This window comes from Patella vulgata, chromosome 4 (genome assembly GCF_932274485.2).
Source record: "Patella vulgata chromosome 4, xgPatVulg1.2, whole genome shotgun sequence".
Lineage (NCBI taxonomy): Eukaryota > Metazoa > Mollusca > Gastropoda > Patellidae > Patella > Patella vulgata.
Genome location: NC_065882.2, coordinates 61,163,499 through 61,177,577, shown reverse-complemented (window position 1 = coordinate 61,177,577; position 14,079 = coordinate 61,163,499). Strand labels below are relative to the sequence as shown.

General features: G+C 30.8%; 1 protein-coding gene across 5 annotated transcripts in view; it reads right to left on the bottom strand.

Moving 5' to 3' along the window:
• The window catches only part of LOC126817486 (eyes absent homolog 1), a 118,193-nt gene that overhangs the window by 24,462 nt on the left and 79,652 nt on the right, over positions 1 to 14,079 (bottom strand). For 3 of the 5 annotated variants that reach the window (XM_050544495.1, XM_050544500.2, XM_050544499.2), the window contains 10 exons: positions 12,601 to 12,743; positions 10,668 to 10,757; positions 10,233 to 10,316; positions 8,883 to 8,943; positions 7,594 to 7,775; positions 6,165 to 6,245; positions 5,623 to 5,681; positions 2,364 to 2,523; positions 1,792 to 1,887; positions 973 to 1,130 (listed from right to left, as the gene is read on the bottom strand). In XM_050544495.1, coding sequence (XP_050400452.1) covers positions 973 to 1,130; positions 1,792 to 1,887; positions 2,364 to 2,523; positions 5,623 to 5,681; positions 6,165 to 6,245; positions 7,594 to 7,775; positions 8,883 to 8,943; positions 10,233 to 10,316; positions 10,668 to 10,757; positions 12,601 to 12,743 — 1,114 coding nt within the window. The remainder of the gene's footprint in view (positions 1 to 972; positions 1,131 to 1,791; positions 1,888 to 2,363; positions 2,524 to 5,622; positions 5,682 to 6,164; positions 6,246 to 7,593; positions 7,776 to 8,882; positions 8,944 to 10,232; positions 10,317 to 10,667; positions 10,758 to 12,600; positions 12,744 to 14,079) is intronic. The other 2 variants (XM_050544497.1, XM_050544498.1) reach the window with 2 other exon arrangements.

The following is a 14,079-nucleotide window of genomic DNA, read 5'->3' as shown; positions in this document are numbered from 1 at the left end:
ATTTTGATCAAAATAAATTAAAAAAAAGTCCCACACCTTCAACCTGCAATGTCTTCTTCATTTTATGGAAATCAGAAATAACAAAAGATTTAAGGAGATTACAGACAAACCGATTAGATTTTTGAAGAGATAATAAAAGAATACTATTAGATTTTTCAAGTAATTTAGTGGTTGAAGTTACAGACTCTAGAAACCCCAATGAAGCAGAACAACAAACACTACTAAACACTTGACTAAACTTCATCAGTATTCTCTTCTTGATTAATGACCCGTGAAGCTTGTGAAGATGACCCCTGTTGTGGGGTTAAGGGTCAAGGGGAGGGGCTTTTAAATCTATGAGAAGGGGAGGAGTTTATATATTTATTTAAGGTTTGCTACAAAATTTTATGTTTTATTTATTACAACATTAACACAGAATTCACACCATCAGTGTTACATATTAACAAGAATAGTCATCTATGTACACATGTAGTTCCTTTAAATGTTTGTGTTTGCCACCAGCTTAAGCGCTGTATATTGGTTTTGCATTGATTTATGAATTCCCAAATAATTAATTAAAATCCACCCCGATATAAGATGTTTCTGAACTGGAGATTAGGAGTTGTGGCCTCCTAATGATTTAAGCTCACTTGTCTGATCATATGGTAACCAACCATAGTGTCCTTCTTCCTTGTTCTCTAATATCCTTACAATAGTGGCCCTCTTCCCTAATATCCTTACAACAGTGTCCCTCCCTCTTACCTCTTCTCTAATAACCTTTCAACAGTGTCCCTCATACCCATTTTCTTATACCTTAACCCCAGTCTGCCTCTTCCCCATTTTCTAATATCCTATCCTAACCACTGTGTGCCTCTTCCACGTTCCCTAATATCCTAACCACAGTGTGCCTCTTCCCTGTTCACTAATATCCTACCACAGTGTGTCTCTCACTTGTTCTCAAACAATGATATATATATATATATATTGCCTTACCTTGCCATATCTCTGTGCATAAGATCCTGTTAATAGAGAGTGAAATACTATAATGGTTTCATCCAAATCCCAAATAAATACTCGTTCTAAATCTGTTTCCGGACCAGGGGACGGCTGGGCACGGGAACGACCTCTTGAGGAACGCTGACCTCTATTTCCTGCAGAAAAATGTTCATAATTATCTAATTTTGATAACATCCAATTCAGTTTCAAAATTTCTTTTAAATTTAAATGTCCAAATTAAAAAATAAAGAAAATTGCAAAAGGAAGTCAAATATTTACAAATGTTTGCAATGAAGAGGGGGCAACATGCCTTGCCCTGCCCCCCCCCCCCCAATACCCAAAGATTTACGGTAAAGTTCCAGTGTATGATATATAACATGGGTGTCAACATTGGACATTAACATCAGCGTTATAATACAGTCTCTGTAATACTAGACATTTAAAACATAAATAAGAATAAATCCATGCAAGATTTATTACATGTAGCTTTATAAAAGTCATTACCCACATAGATAATACAAACACTTTCTAATTATTCACAATGTTACATATTAATAATATTTAAAAGAATAACATTTACTAAGATTTGAATATTTTGTTATCTCATATTGACTCATGCACTTGAATGAATACAGATTGGACAAAATAATGATTATGAATAATAAATATTTTCCAAAATATTTGTTCCACCAAAACAAAGCTCACACGAAAACAGTATGATCCAGTGAACTGGTCGAAGCATGCATATTAAAAACACATGGATGCTAACATCAACTTTAACTATGCCTAAGGTGGGTAGGACCTTTAAAAACTTACTTGATTGACAAGTACCTTTTTCTAGTAATGGTGGGGAGGGGCTGGTTATATGATGGCTGTTATACTGTTGTTGTTGCTGATCACTGGAAATAGAATCTGAAATGAAAGGGATAAATTAGAAAGTGATAAACAAATTAACAGGTAAATACAAATTTGCTTGAAAAAGAGTTGTTGAGAACTGATGTTAAAATAAATAGTCAAGTTCATTCTACAAATTTAGCTAAAGCAAATTGTGCAATTTAGCCACCTTAATAAAAGTGTTGATACAAACTTTTTTTACAGCTGACTAAAAGAAGGTCACTTCTGAAGTCCAATAATATGGCAACAAATTATAAATTTCAAACCAATTCTAATTAAACTCATAATAAAGATTCAACTTATTAAATACTAAAGTACAACAAAAAAACTGATAGCTATTTGAACACCTTCAATAGGATGTTATCAGGTGTTTTTGAAACATATACGTAAAATCGAATCCATAAACATATTGCATATTAAAGTTCAGACACTTTTTCTGGTATGGACTACCTCTGCCCTATCCACTGTAAACAAAACATTGTTAAAGAACTTACTTGATTCTGCTGTAGTAGAGGAGGGGGGAACGGACAGTTGATAAGTTTGTGAAGGCACTGTAGATGATGTGGTAACTGAAGGGCTAGATATATAACCTGGATATTGAGTATAGAATCCTTGAGCTGGTGCTGGATAATTTGGAAACAGCCCTTCCATACCCTAAAGTAACAAGAATAGTGAAGATTGGATTAAAAGACAGAAATAGGATTCAAAAGCCTATGTATGGTCATCTTCACATGCAAATGATCTTAATAAGATCCTTTGCAGGAATCAATAGTGTTCTATAAACAATGATATATTTCAGGGTCTACTTCTAAAATCTATACTAGTTTTAGAAATTGCCAAAAGGTTTGATTTAAAAAATCATAACATTGTCAAGACAACAGATAGTCATCCGGTTTTCCTACTTAAGAGCATGACCCAGAAATTGAACTTCATGTTGTAAATCTTTCCTTTGTTCACAGATAAAAATTATTAAAAGTAACGAACAAACCCATCATTATTCCACGCAAAAAAAACATCAATTACCATGACAAAACATCTAGTTTAAACAAGTTTCCTTGCATTTAAGTATGCAACCAAGACCTATGATTTTAAATAATGCATGGATACATGTTTTTCTTTTCCAGAATATTACATGTAAAGTATTATGATTGACAATAACAATGAGAAACGACAATCCTAGCCACTTCAAAATTACAAAAAGTTGAGATTTAATTAGTCAAGGTAAATTGGTGACAATAACTGCTAATATATTTTAATTTTTTATTGATCACAAGGAAATAAAGAATTAATCCAAAAACTCATTGAAAGGCAGAACACGTCAGGCATTCTCAAATCCTCATTGATTATTTTGTGATGGCATAAAAAAAAAACATTGAACAATAAAAAAAAAAAAAGAATAGAATGATTCGGCAACTATTTAAAACATGAAGGTACAGGTAATTTGATACGTGAGCTACGCAGCCATTTCTGATTGCCTGGCTGGCTCTGTAAGATTTATGATGACACATAATATTAAGCCTGTCGCCTGGGACAAAAGAGAAACAACATTCAATGTCCTTGTCTTTGTATACCAGCGAAGCATTTTTTCCCTGGGTCACTGCGTTTAGGAAACCAAAGTATATAAAATTTATCATTGAGCACATTGTTTATTTCTTTTGAAAACTTCAATTATACATTTAGGAGATTCTTTGAAATACTATTTCAATAACAGCATTTTTTTTACTATGTTCATTTAATTATTCATATTGTTACGTTTATAACACATAATAATGTATGCATATTATTCATGGCACTTATTCCAATAAAAATCATGCAGTTATAATTGTTTGAAATTAAAGTTATCTTTCTTATTATCAGCACTATAACCAAATTTGCATTAAGAATTCATCTGAGTTGCAGAGTTGGCATTGAAGCATATGTGTTTATTGTTTAAAAAAATCCAAAAAAACAGGTTGCCAAGTAATGAAACATATGCCCTCATCAGCTTAGATATCCATAGGCAGTAATCAGAATTATCAGATATTTTTGAAATTCAAAAGGCTTCACTAATTTGAATAATGCCTTATAGTTTTCTACCTGTTCACAAACATCTACCAATGGAAACAAGGGCCAAAACTCTTGAAGTAATTAACATAAATTGTTGAAATTCAATAGGTGTCTTTTGTACAGATTGGATGAAAACTGAACGAAAAATGGTTAAATACAACAGATTTCATCGTCTCACCAATGTAAAGAACATGTATGAATTTTAAAAAGATCGGATGATAAATGCAGTTTTTAGAGTGTTCACAAGAAATTGTGGACCAATGATGGATGGATGGAAGAACAAATGGTGGCAACAAAATGATGCTGTGTAAATATTAATACTATAGTTTTTAAAATTTACTCAGAAAATTCTTGATTACCACTCAAATCTAAAAGTACATCTACCAGTAATTCACTGAACATAGAACAATCAATTCATTTTCATCTAGATCAATTTATTTTAGCAAGGCAGAATCCACTACTGGCATAGCGTCTATTAGAGCACATGGCATCATTTGCAAATTAAATAAAATTGGACAGGGATTAGTGTTGATGGATTAGGAAGATTTTATCCACTCATCATAAATCCCTAACATATGGCCCATGACAAAGTCTGTCAGTACAGACTCGCAGCTATGCTATAGCCAATGATTGCCATTGTTTCATATTACACGATTTATTTGTAATCTGTTATTTGGTAGGTTTGTTCATTACTCAAAAAAATAACTGGCTTCATGTTACAAAATTATATTTTTAAATTGCTGAAACCTGTGAAGTCTGTCTAGTTTCCAATTACGAGACTTATTTTAAATCCCAAATTCATATGTTTTATGATTTTCCAGGAAAGTAGGTAGGGTAATAAGAACAGATTTTTATGTTTTTTCCAAGTTTCTTTAACCTCAAAGATTAAGAGTATTCTACAATTTCAAGTCCGAGGAATAAGACAGAATGATAAACAAGGTTAAACCGGAATTCCTTTTTCATTTCAGAAAATCTTTGTCTATTCACCTAATTTCAAATATCACTGCTTTAATTCTACATTATATTATTTAAGTATTTAATCTACCCATTTGAAGTAAATAATAGAATGTAATATGAGATGTTGCTCTAGATTCTGACAGAACACATTATGGATGAATGTAGATTAAGAAGATTTATTGAACAATATTTTAATGGCAGCAATAAAATCAAAACAATTCTTCATAAAATATGAAGAATATAATTTATTTCCTGTCAAAGCTAAGAGTAGATTATTCCATTTGCTATATTGATGTTAATTATTTTCATGTGGAGCGATCATTATATTAATGCTGACCAAAATAAATCATGTCACATCTCCAATGATTTATGATCAGTTAAGTCAAAACTCTATAATTTCAGTTGTTTCATTCATTTTATAGGAAATCTGAAAATGTCCTTAATGAATAATTCTGCAGTTTCTTTACAATAGTTTTTAAAATCTGTGATCGAAAAAGCACAAATGTATAAGTATGAAAATAGAGTATATGTAAAATGATCTCTGCACCCATGTTGATAAGATGTGGTTGTGTCTCAGCAAGGTTTAGGGATAGTATCAAAAACATATGATGGTCATAAGAGTTTAGAGTTCATTTTTCTCTGAAAAAGTTACATTATTTGACACAAAATTCAAGGTTTCTATGCTTTTGAACATGAACATTATAAAATCAAGTTTTAAAATTTTGCAAGAATGCTTAATAATAAACTTACTGCTTGTGTGGTATATCCAACAGAATTTGCTGCATAAGGATTATTTGGATTATTAGCTCCTGAATAAAATAAAAGATCATTTTATTTTTTTACAATGAGAAATGAAACAATCTAATAATATAACATTCTGAATAGTAGTAAATCAAATTTTTCTTGTTTTATAAAATTTTGTATAATATTATTCATATCAATAAAGTTCAACGTAAAGATATGGATGCATTTACATTAGCATAATTGGATTTCATACCACTATTTTTCTGTCTATATTTCTGTAGTGACTTGCATATAAAGACAGGCAACTACACATATCGATACAAGTTTTTTGTGTGTGCTCTGATTTCCATTATTAGTGGTAATAATAATATTTTCAATTGAATATATTTGACAATAAAAATACTTATGGACGATCTGTAATATTGGATATTTCATCTGATGGTATACCTTGAATTAAAGGGTTCTGTTTACATTTACTTGCTTGTTTTCAGTATGGCATTTTCAAAGATATTAAAATTTCAGAATAAATTTGGTGAAAGCAGTCTTACCGTAATAACCAGAGTTTGAAGGGTATCCCCATGTTGGAGCAGTGGTCTGACTCGTTTGAGCCTTAATTTGACCTTTTAGCACTGAAAAACACAATGAAAATTAAATATATATCGAGTCAAAATTAAAATTCTTGATCTCAATTGATTTTTTATGTTGATTTGTCCTTGTCGAATGTTTTACGACTATTGAAGAATCAGGGGGTCAATATATAAATAATTGATTTTGTTTTCACAGTTTTCTTTGTCGACATAGTTAAGCCAAAAATGAAACTAAAATTATTAAACAAGCAGTTCATCATACATAGCTTGCTCCATCTCAAAGTGAAGTAACATATCTTATCAACCAAATTCAATACAATATTTTTACCTAAATCAAAGAGGTCGAACTAATATAAATCACTAGATCATATTGTCTTCAAACATTCTATATCCCCATATGCTAATCAGTGATTTTCAATTATTTCAAAAAATGGTGTCTGCTATATCTAATTAAGAGGTAAATTCCACACTACTACTGTAAAACACTCGTTCAACCATTAAAAAACCCTTTAGTTTAAAATAAACTGTGAGTTTTAATCAAGCAGAAAAACCCCTGATATTATTTGACTTAATCTCATTTTCTCTCAGGTGAGACTGTAGAATGTTTTGTTTGTGATAAATAGCGACATAGCGGCTCCATTTGATAAAAGAAAACTGATTTAGTTGGCAATCACAGTGGGTCTTTAGTACTTTAATGATACACGGAGCTCGGAATGATTTCTTTTCATAAAATCTTTTCATCCGACAAATTAATAGAATAGTAGCAACACCTTAAGCCTACGGGGCTTTTTGTCAGTATTTTGTCCCAAGTAAATTAAATCTTTTGAAAAAGGATTGTTAGGATGTGATGATCTTGCTATAAAAACGTTTAAATTTTTGTCTGATCTTCCAAGCGGAATATTTGTTCTAACAAAAGCCTGCAGATCTTGTGGCTTCAACTTCAGCAAAAACTAAATGTAGCATGAAGTAATATCTGGATAATTTAAATCACATTTAATTGAATTATTCAAACAATTAAACTACATGGGTTTCATTAATTCGTTACGCTTTTAATGAACTTTCATTATTAGACTACAATATGTGATGAAACCTAAAGCACAAACATGGTCATTATAACCTTTAAAAAACAAAAACATTCGTTTTGCTGAATTTATTTTTAGACTCAAGGTTTATATGTCGCAGGGGAGATATTTGGAAAATAATACAAGTTTGACCAGGTCAATAAGCCTTTCTCTTTTAGTGACAAGATTTAAATAGCTGACTTTCCTCAACAAAAAAAGCTGGCTGTTATTTTTGTACTTGATACACTAAATTTAGCCGATATGGACACAACTTTAGTAAAGTTTGAACATTTTACAAATTTAGAAATGAACGAGTAACTAGAACTTACTATCTGTAGTAAAACCAGATGATGCCATTCCATAGCCTGTCTGTGTGCCAGGGTAGGCATATGCCGGCATGAACGTACTATTCTGACTCGGTCCCATATAGGCGTTCATATTGTCGGCTGTACTTGTAACTGCTGTTATGTTACTTTGCTGACTTGCACTGTCACTATTACTATTTTCTTGACTGGAAATTAAAATTCATCACATTTCATTAAACTTAGAGGTTTTAAAGTAGTTTTCTCTCCTGATATTATCAATTCACACATTTGAGTTTCGATTTCTTTGCTTGTAACTAAAATCTGAGAAATTATGGTAATTTTTCATTACATCATGATCTTATCCTCGATGCAGATTCAAGCTTTAAAGAGGACTTGTTTGAATTGTTCTGAAGATTACACTTTATCAAAATCTAAAACATCTTGCTTAAACTGTCCATTCTCAAGTGATTTATCTGACAGAAAAACATGGTAATAGAAATTAAGAGTTCCTAGTTGCAGATGCAGTGACGGCATTAAACGAGGGAAATATAAAGTAATTATCATTACTAAGGATGATAAAGAGCTGTGTATAAAAATTATATGAAACACCCAAACTGCTGTTTGACAAGAAAGCTACTTAAAACATTATGTAAAGGTAATTTGTAAAGTTTGAAGAGTTATCTAAAACCCTTCGAATATAAACACATCATCTGAAGTGGCTTGTAGATCCCCCAAATACCAAACTAAAGTTTCATTTGATAGGCTGAAGTGGTGCTTCACTTCAACCAATAGCTAAGCTGATAACAAGATTGTTTAGAATCTGTATTTTATTAACTAAGCCAAGAGCTGTCAATGTTTTATGTCGAAGAAATGACTTGCTTCTGATAAATTGTCTTTCCACCCTGTTTACAAGGCTTTAATTCAATTTTTGTGCATTTTCAAAACACATGTGAACAGATTTTGTTTTCCCAGTCATGCATAAGGGTACTTTATACTTGAATCTCAAGATAATTCTCAGTGTTGTATCAAAATCATCTAACAAGCACAAATCTGTATTATTTCTTTCTATTGTATCTCTTCTTTCAACTATAAATGATAACCCTTAAAAAATAATCTCTAATAAACATTAACCAAGGTATATAACCTACACGAGTAAATGGGTCATTCTTAAAATTGGATTCTACAAAGTATCTGCATTTAAGTCCTATGTTCATAGCATACAGCTGGTTTCAGTATAACCAAGCCATCTTATAGGTCTCAGTATTTAGTATTTATGGAAAAAAACTGTATAAAATATATCAAAAACTAATTACCTAAAATAATTTGTAGGGAAAGTTGAATTTGGGTATGAAGGCGAAGATTTATTTGGATCTCCTGAATAAAAAAAAAAAAAAAAAAAATCAACATGAAAAACAAATAATCAGTTTTTTTTATCAATGAAATAATAATAACATACATTACAAAATTCTAGAAATGTGCATGTAAAAATGGTGAAATTGTACTTATAGGCCTACTGTTGTTTAAGTTTCTGGTTGTTAGATATTGATTAGGTATTCTTATTAAGGTTGCGATTTAGGGTTCGCTTTGACCTTCAAATATTTTATATTTCATGAAAATAAATGACAGCAATAAAACTTTGTAACTAGTTGAATATTATCTGTATTTCAATCATGCAGAAATCTATCAATAGGCTTTCAATGATAAAGGTAGTTTGCCAGGCAACAAAACATGTCCACATAAGCAAAGTAATTTCAGAAATCATGGAAAATCTATAAACATAAATGCTGTGTATAAATCAATCAAATGGTAATTTAAAGCTCTATAGGGTTGATTAGTGTTCAAAGTGATCAAGGGCAATAACTGTAAAAGTAATTATCGAAAGCATTTAAAATCAATATAGACAGATGGATGGATGGAAAGACTAACAGGAGTCACAACAATATACAACAACATTGCGTAGGCATATTATCTTTGTCATAATTAATTTAACAATCTATGTCCTACACATTCAACTTTTATCAAACTGCTTTCTTTAGATCTACATTCTATAACATACAGCAAATATAGCCATAATGGATATATGCACGCGCTGGAAAAAGGGAATAACACAGTAGTGCCCTCTAAACATTTTCCTACATAGCATGCATATTTACTAGTTATATCAAACAAAGGGATTTTTATACACTAACATCTTCCCAACAATCACTAAATTTATACTTGGCTAGTAAATTTTAAACATTTTCTGGTGACAAATACACAGATAGACATCAAATCATTTTTTTTATATAAATAATTGTTATAATTGAATTTTATAAATGGATAAAAACTTGATATGTTCTGGTATCAGCAAAGTAAGCTGACATACAGAAAAACCTGAAAAACACTGCCTATGAGGTATACATATCCACACTAAATATTTTAAAATGATTATTAAATATTAGGAACACCATGTGGTGCACACCAGGTACACCATATATAATACCATTACATCTATACCATACAATGAACAATTAGCCAGATTATGTAATACTAACACAGCTACGCCATATTATGTGCATGAAGCCATACCGTAAACATCTAAGTACATCATATTATGCACATGCTGTCACACCATATCATAAACATGCAAGTACACTGTGCATGCTAGAATGCAAGTGAAGTACCTGTAAGTTGTTCAAGATCACTAGCAGAAGTGAAAGGTGAATCAGGGGAACTAGTGTCGAGGGTGGGTTCCGATTTTATCACAACTTAAATAAATAAAATTTTATCTTAAATATCCCTATTTGTTTTGGCATAAGAAAACATGGTAAGGATAAACAAAATAAAATGGTTTGAGGCCAAAAGAATAAAAGTTAAATATATATAAAGGCCTATTTGCACATCTTTTATTAACATAAAGCTTTCACTAAGAATTAAGATCCTATTCCATTTTCATAACAGATGTGCTACACATACTTTGGGGGTGGGGTACAGAAACTCAAAAGCTGCTTGTTTAAAATCCATTTTAACGCCAAAATAGGTTTCTTCTGGAAATGCTGTGCAATCACTCGCTATTCAAATATCAATCCTGAATAATTCTAATAAATAAAGGAACTTACTTGAAGAAGAATTATTTACATCGGACATAACCCACGATTTAGTTGAATTAAAAACGGTTCCATCACTTGCAGTTGATAATCCCAAAGGGCCTGAAAGTGAAATATAACATTCTAAATAGAGCATGAATCATTCGGGCAGTCAGTAAATGTTCAAATTATCTTTTGGGTACAGCACCTCTTAGTTATTTAGAAATTAATGTGGCCTACTTGAAGTAAATGACTTAAAGCTATCTTTTTGAAACAAAATTTGAATGGAAATAATAAAACCTTAACCCTAGGTATAAAGGTAAATTATATGTGGGGGTGGAAAAAGGACCAGCTGCCTCTTTATCCCAACTTTTTAGTAGATTTTAGAATTTTTGTCCTTGTCTCAGCATTGAAAGTTTCGCCAAAAGTCAAAATATGTTTGTTTTTCCATTTTTCTTCCAAGTGTTAATATCATTATAAATTAATAAATTCTTTAAATAGTATCTAGATTTTCATAAAACATTATAATTTGCAATTTTCTGAAAATTAATAGCATGCCAGTAAATATACATGATTATTTGATCCACAAAGGAATATTCCTAAAAAAAGTCAGCTAAACAACCAATCTTTTAAGAATCTGGGTAATCTAAAAATTGGTCAATTATGAATCATTTTTCCTTTATCAAAATCTATTTGCATATTTTTTATTATATTTAATAAAGCAGAAAATATTCACAAAAAAATAATTATTCGTAAATAGAGATTTTCATTCATTCGTTCACACTGGCAATTCATTTATTACACAAAATGAAATTCATTTATAACAATCTCGAAATTCCTTTATAACAATCTTTTTTTTTTTAGTTGCATTACTGCTTCAAAACATGATAAATATAAAATGTCAATATTAATGGATTTTTGATGGTAATTTTGGGGTAAACCCAGAAAAAAACCATAATAATTTGGATAAATATTTAGACAGTGTTTTCTCAAGATTATCAGGAAACTGTTGGAGGATTCATGTTTTAATACAAAACAGTAAACCTAAGTGACAGAACACAACACTTAATTAAAGGAAGAATTTTTCACATTTCAAAGGTCGGGAGAATTTATTATATCTATTATTCAAGGATGACAGTTTGTTAGTTAGGAATAATGATGTCTCCCTCATACATCATGTCTAGGCGAGCTGCGACAATTCTATCCTAGATGTCAAATGAATTGTGATTGGTCGACTATAGTGGTTTAGTGATTAGATGTGCTGATAATTTTGATTAGTCTATGAATGTGTCGGGGATTTAATGTGATGAAGATTAATCTTGTTTTAGCTATGAAATAGGGAACAATGGGGGGATCCATTTTGAACAATGGGTACCTTACTACACGCTGACTGGGACAAGTTTTATGACAAAATTCTATGGACTATCTCTCTAACTGTCAGCGGGTTTATTGACGAGTTGCAACAATGTACAACAATGTATCATATATTTAACAGTCAGATAATAATAAGAAGGGATTTTGATGCGCTCCACTTGTTGTCAATCTATGATGTTAGTTTATTTCAAGGATATCCTGTTGAGAACTGTTAAAACCAAGCTAAACACAAATTTTTAACACCATCATAATCCCATGACTAAATAAAATATATATTCTCCGTAATATGATCAACGAATGATAAAATATCATGCTGTAATTCGATCAAGAAATTTTAAAACATCCTTAATAATAATATATTTAACACATAAATCTTAAAATATTAACCTAATAGGGACAAATGTCAAGAATAAAATAAATAAAATCATGCTTATATAATCACACAATATCCTCTGTAAGGTACAGTTCTTTAATGTTTTAGCAATGATCATGAGGTTTCTATGTGTACTTAACTCTTCATTCTATAGAAATACATAGATTACAAACATTAATTTGTAATAAATATCGCATTTACTAGCAGAAAGATACTCACCATCAGTATTACCATTGGTTGTTAAGGAAACACTTGTCGAGGTATCCAATGTCTGTGGTAGTGATGAGGTGGTAGTCAATGGTGACCCGTTTGAACTGTCCAATAAACTACCTGGACTCGGTAAGGGTTGCAACTCTGATAATCTGAAGAACCAAAAAATGTTACATCAAATTTAGTTATCTAGTATTTTCTAATTGTTATTGATTCTCTGAATCAAATATGTTATGATTTCAAGCCAGGAGAGCTGTGTTTATCCTGGACACAGATGGCTGTGAACTGTTCAAAGAGTAAGCTTTTCCAATATCTTTTTCTAAATCTAATAAACCTGCCCTTGGCTACAGACATACAAAACAAACTAGTTATATGGAATCTGAGAATAGAATAATGAAACATATTTTAAGACATTTCATATTATATTCTATTGTCCGAAGGGATTGGTAAGTTTACATTAATGAAAATATTACAAATTATGTAAATTTATCCAGACAGCTATGCCTATATTTAAAGAATAACAATAAAATATAAATATCTTACAGTCACTTCAAAATCCACAAATAGATCAGATTTGCCTTATATTTCTAAAGAATTAAACAGTATTATCATTATCACTCTAAATCAAGAAACAAGCAAATGCAACACAACTTCAAACCAGAACCACAGTAGACAAGGCAAGCAAGGTTGTTGGGTCTTTTAAGCATATTTTTAAGCATAAATAGAAAACTATCATTTTATAAAAGTTTTCTCATAGATTCATCATGCATGAATGACAGAACTAGATTTTTGGCAATCTCCTCTCCAGTACAATATATGACATGACAAAGTTGACTTCGTTGTTAAAAAAATCAATCAAGTTTAATTCCTGTGTTGAGAGTGCTTTTTCCAAATAAATTTTATTGTCGAAAACATTTCAATCGTTGAGTGAATATTGTTTTACAAACCTTATGTGGTCATATTAGTTATAACTGAAATGTATTGGGTTTCAATCCTTGATTTTTGCAAGTCTATTTCACAATTTGACTGTTACTCTTGTCTAAAAGTGTGTCTATTATACTCATTTGGATGAATTAAAATCTGAGGTCCTATGTAGAGCAAACAAATATCCCTTAGAAATTGGAGTTTTGAAAGCGTGTAGGCAGAAAGTCAGTTGTGTGGAAAAATAAAATATATCCATATCACATAGCACATATAACCTTACAAAATGTCAGTCTCAGAATAACTGTATTGTGCCAAGGAAATTTCTTTCTATTTTAACCATTGACAAGGAAATTGAATTTTATGCTGTAATGTATCTAGTAAATCATCAAAAAGAACACAAAAACTGCACACAATTCATTCTTAATTCATTATGTACTTGGTCTTTGTTCCAATTTCTATAAATTTTTAGTCATAAATCTTGTATAAAACTTGAAATTACTTTTTATTATTTCTCTTAGAAGAACTGTTTTTATTGTCTAGGTGAAGAAACCTCGTTGGAATAGC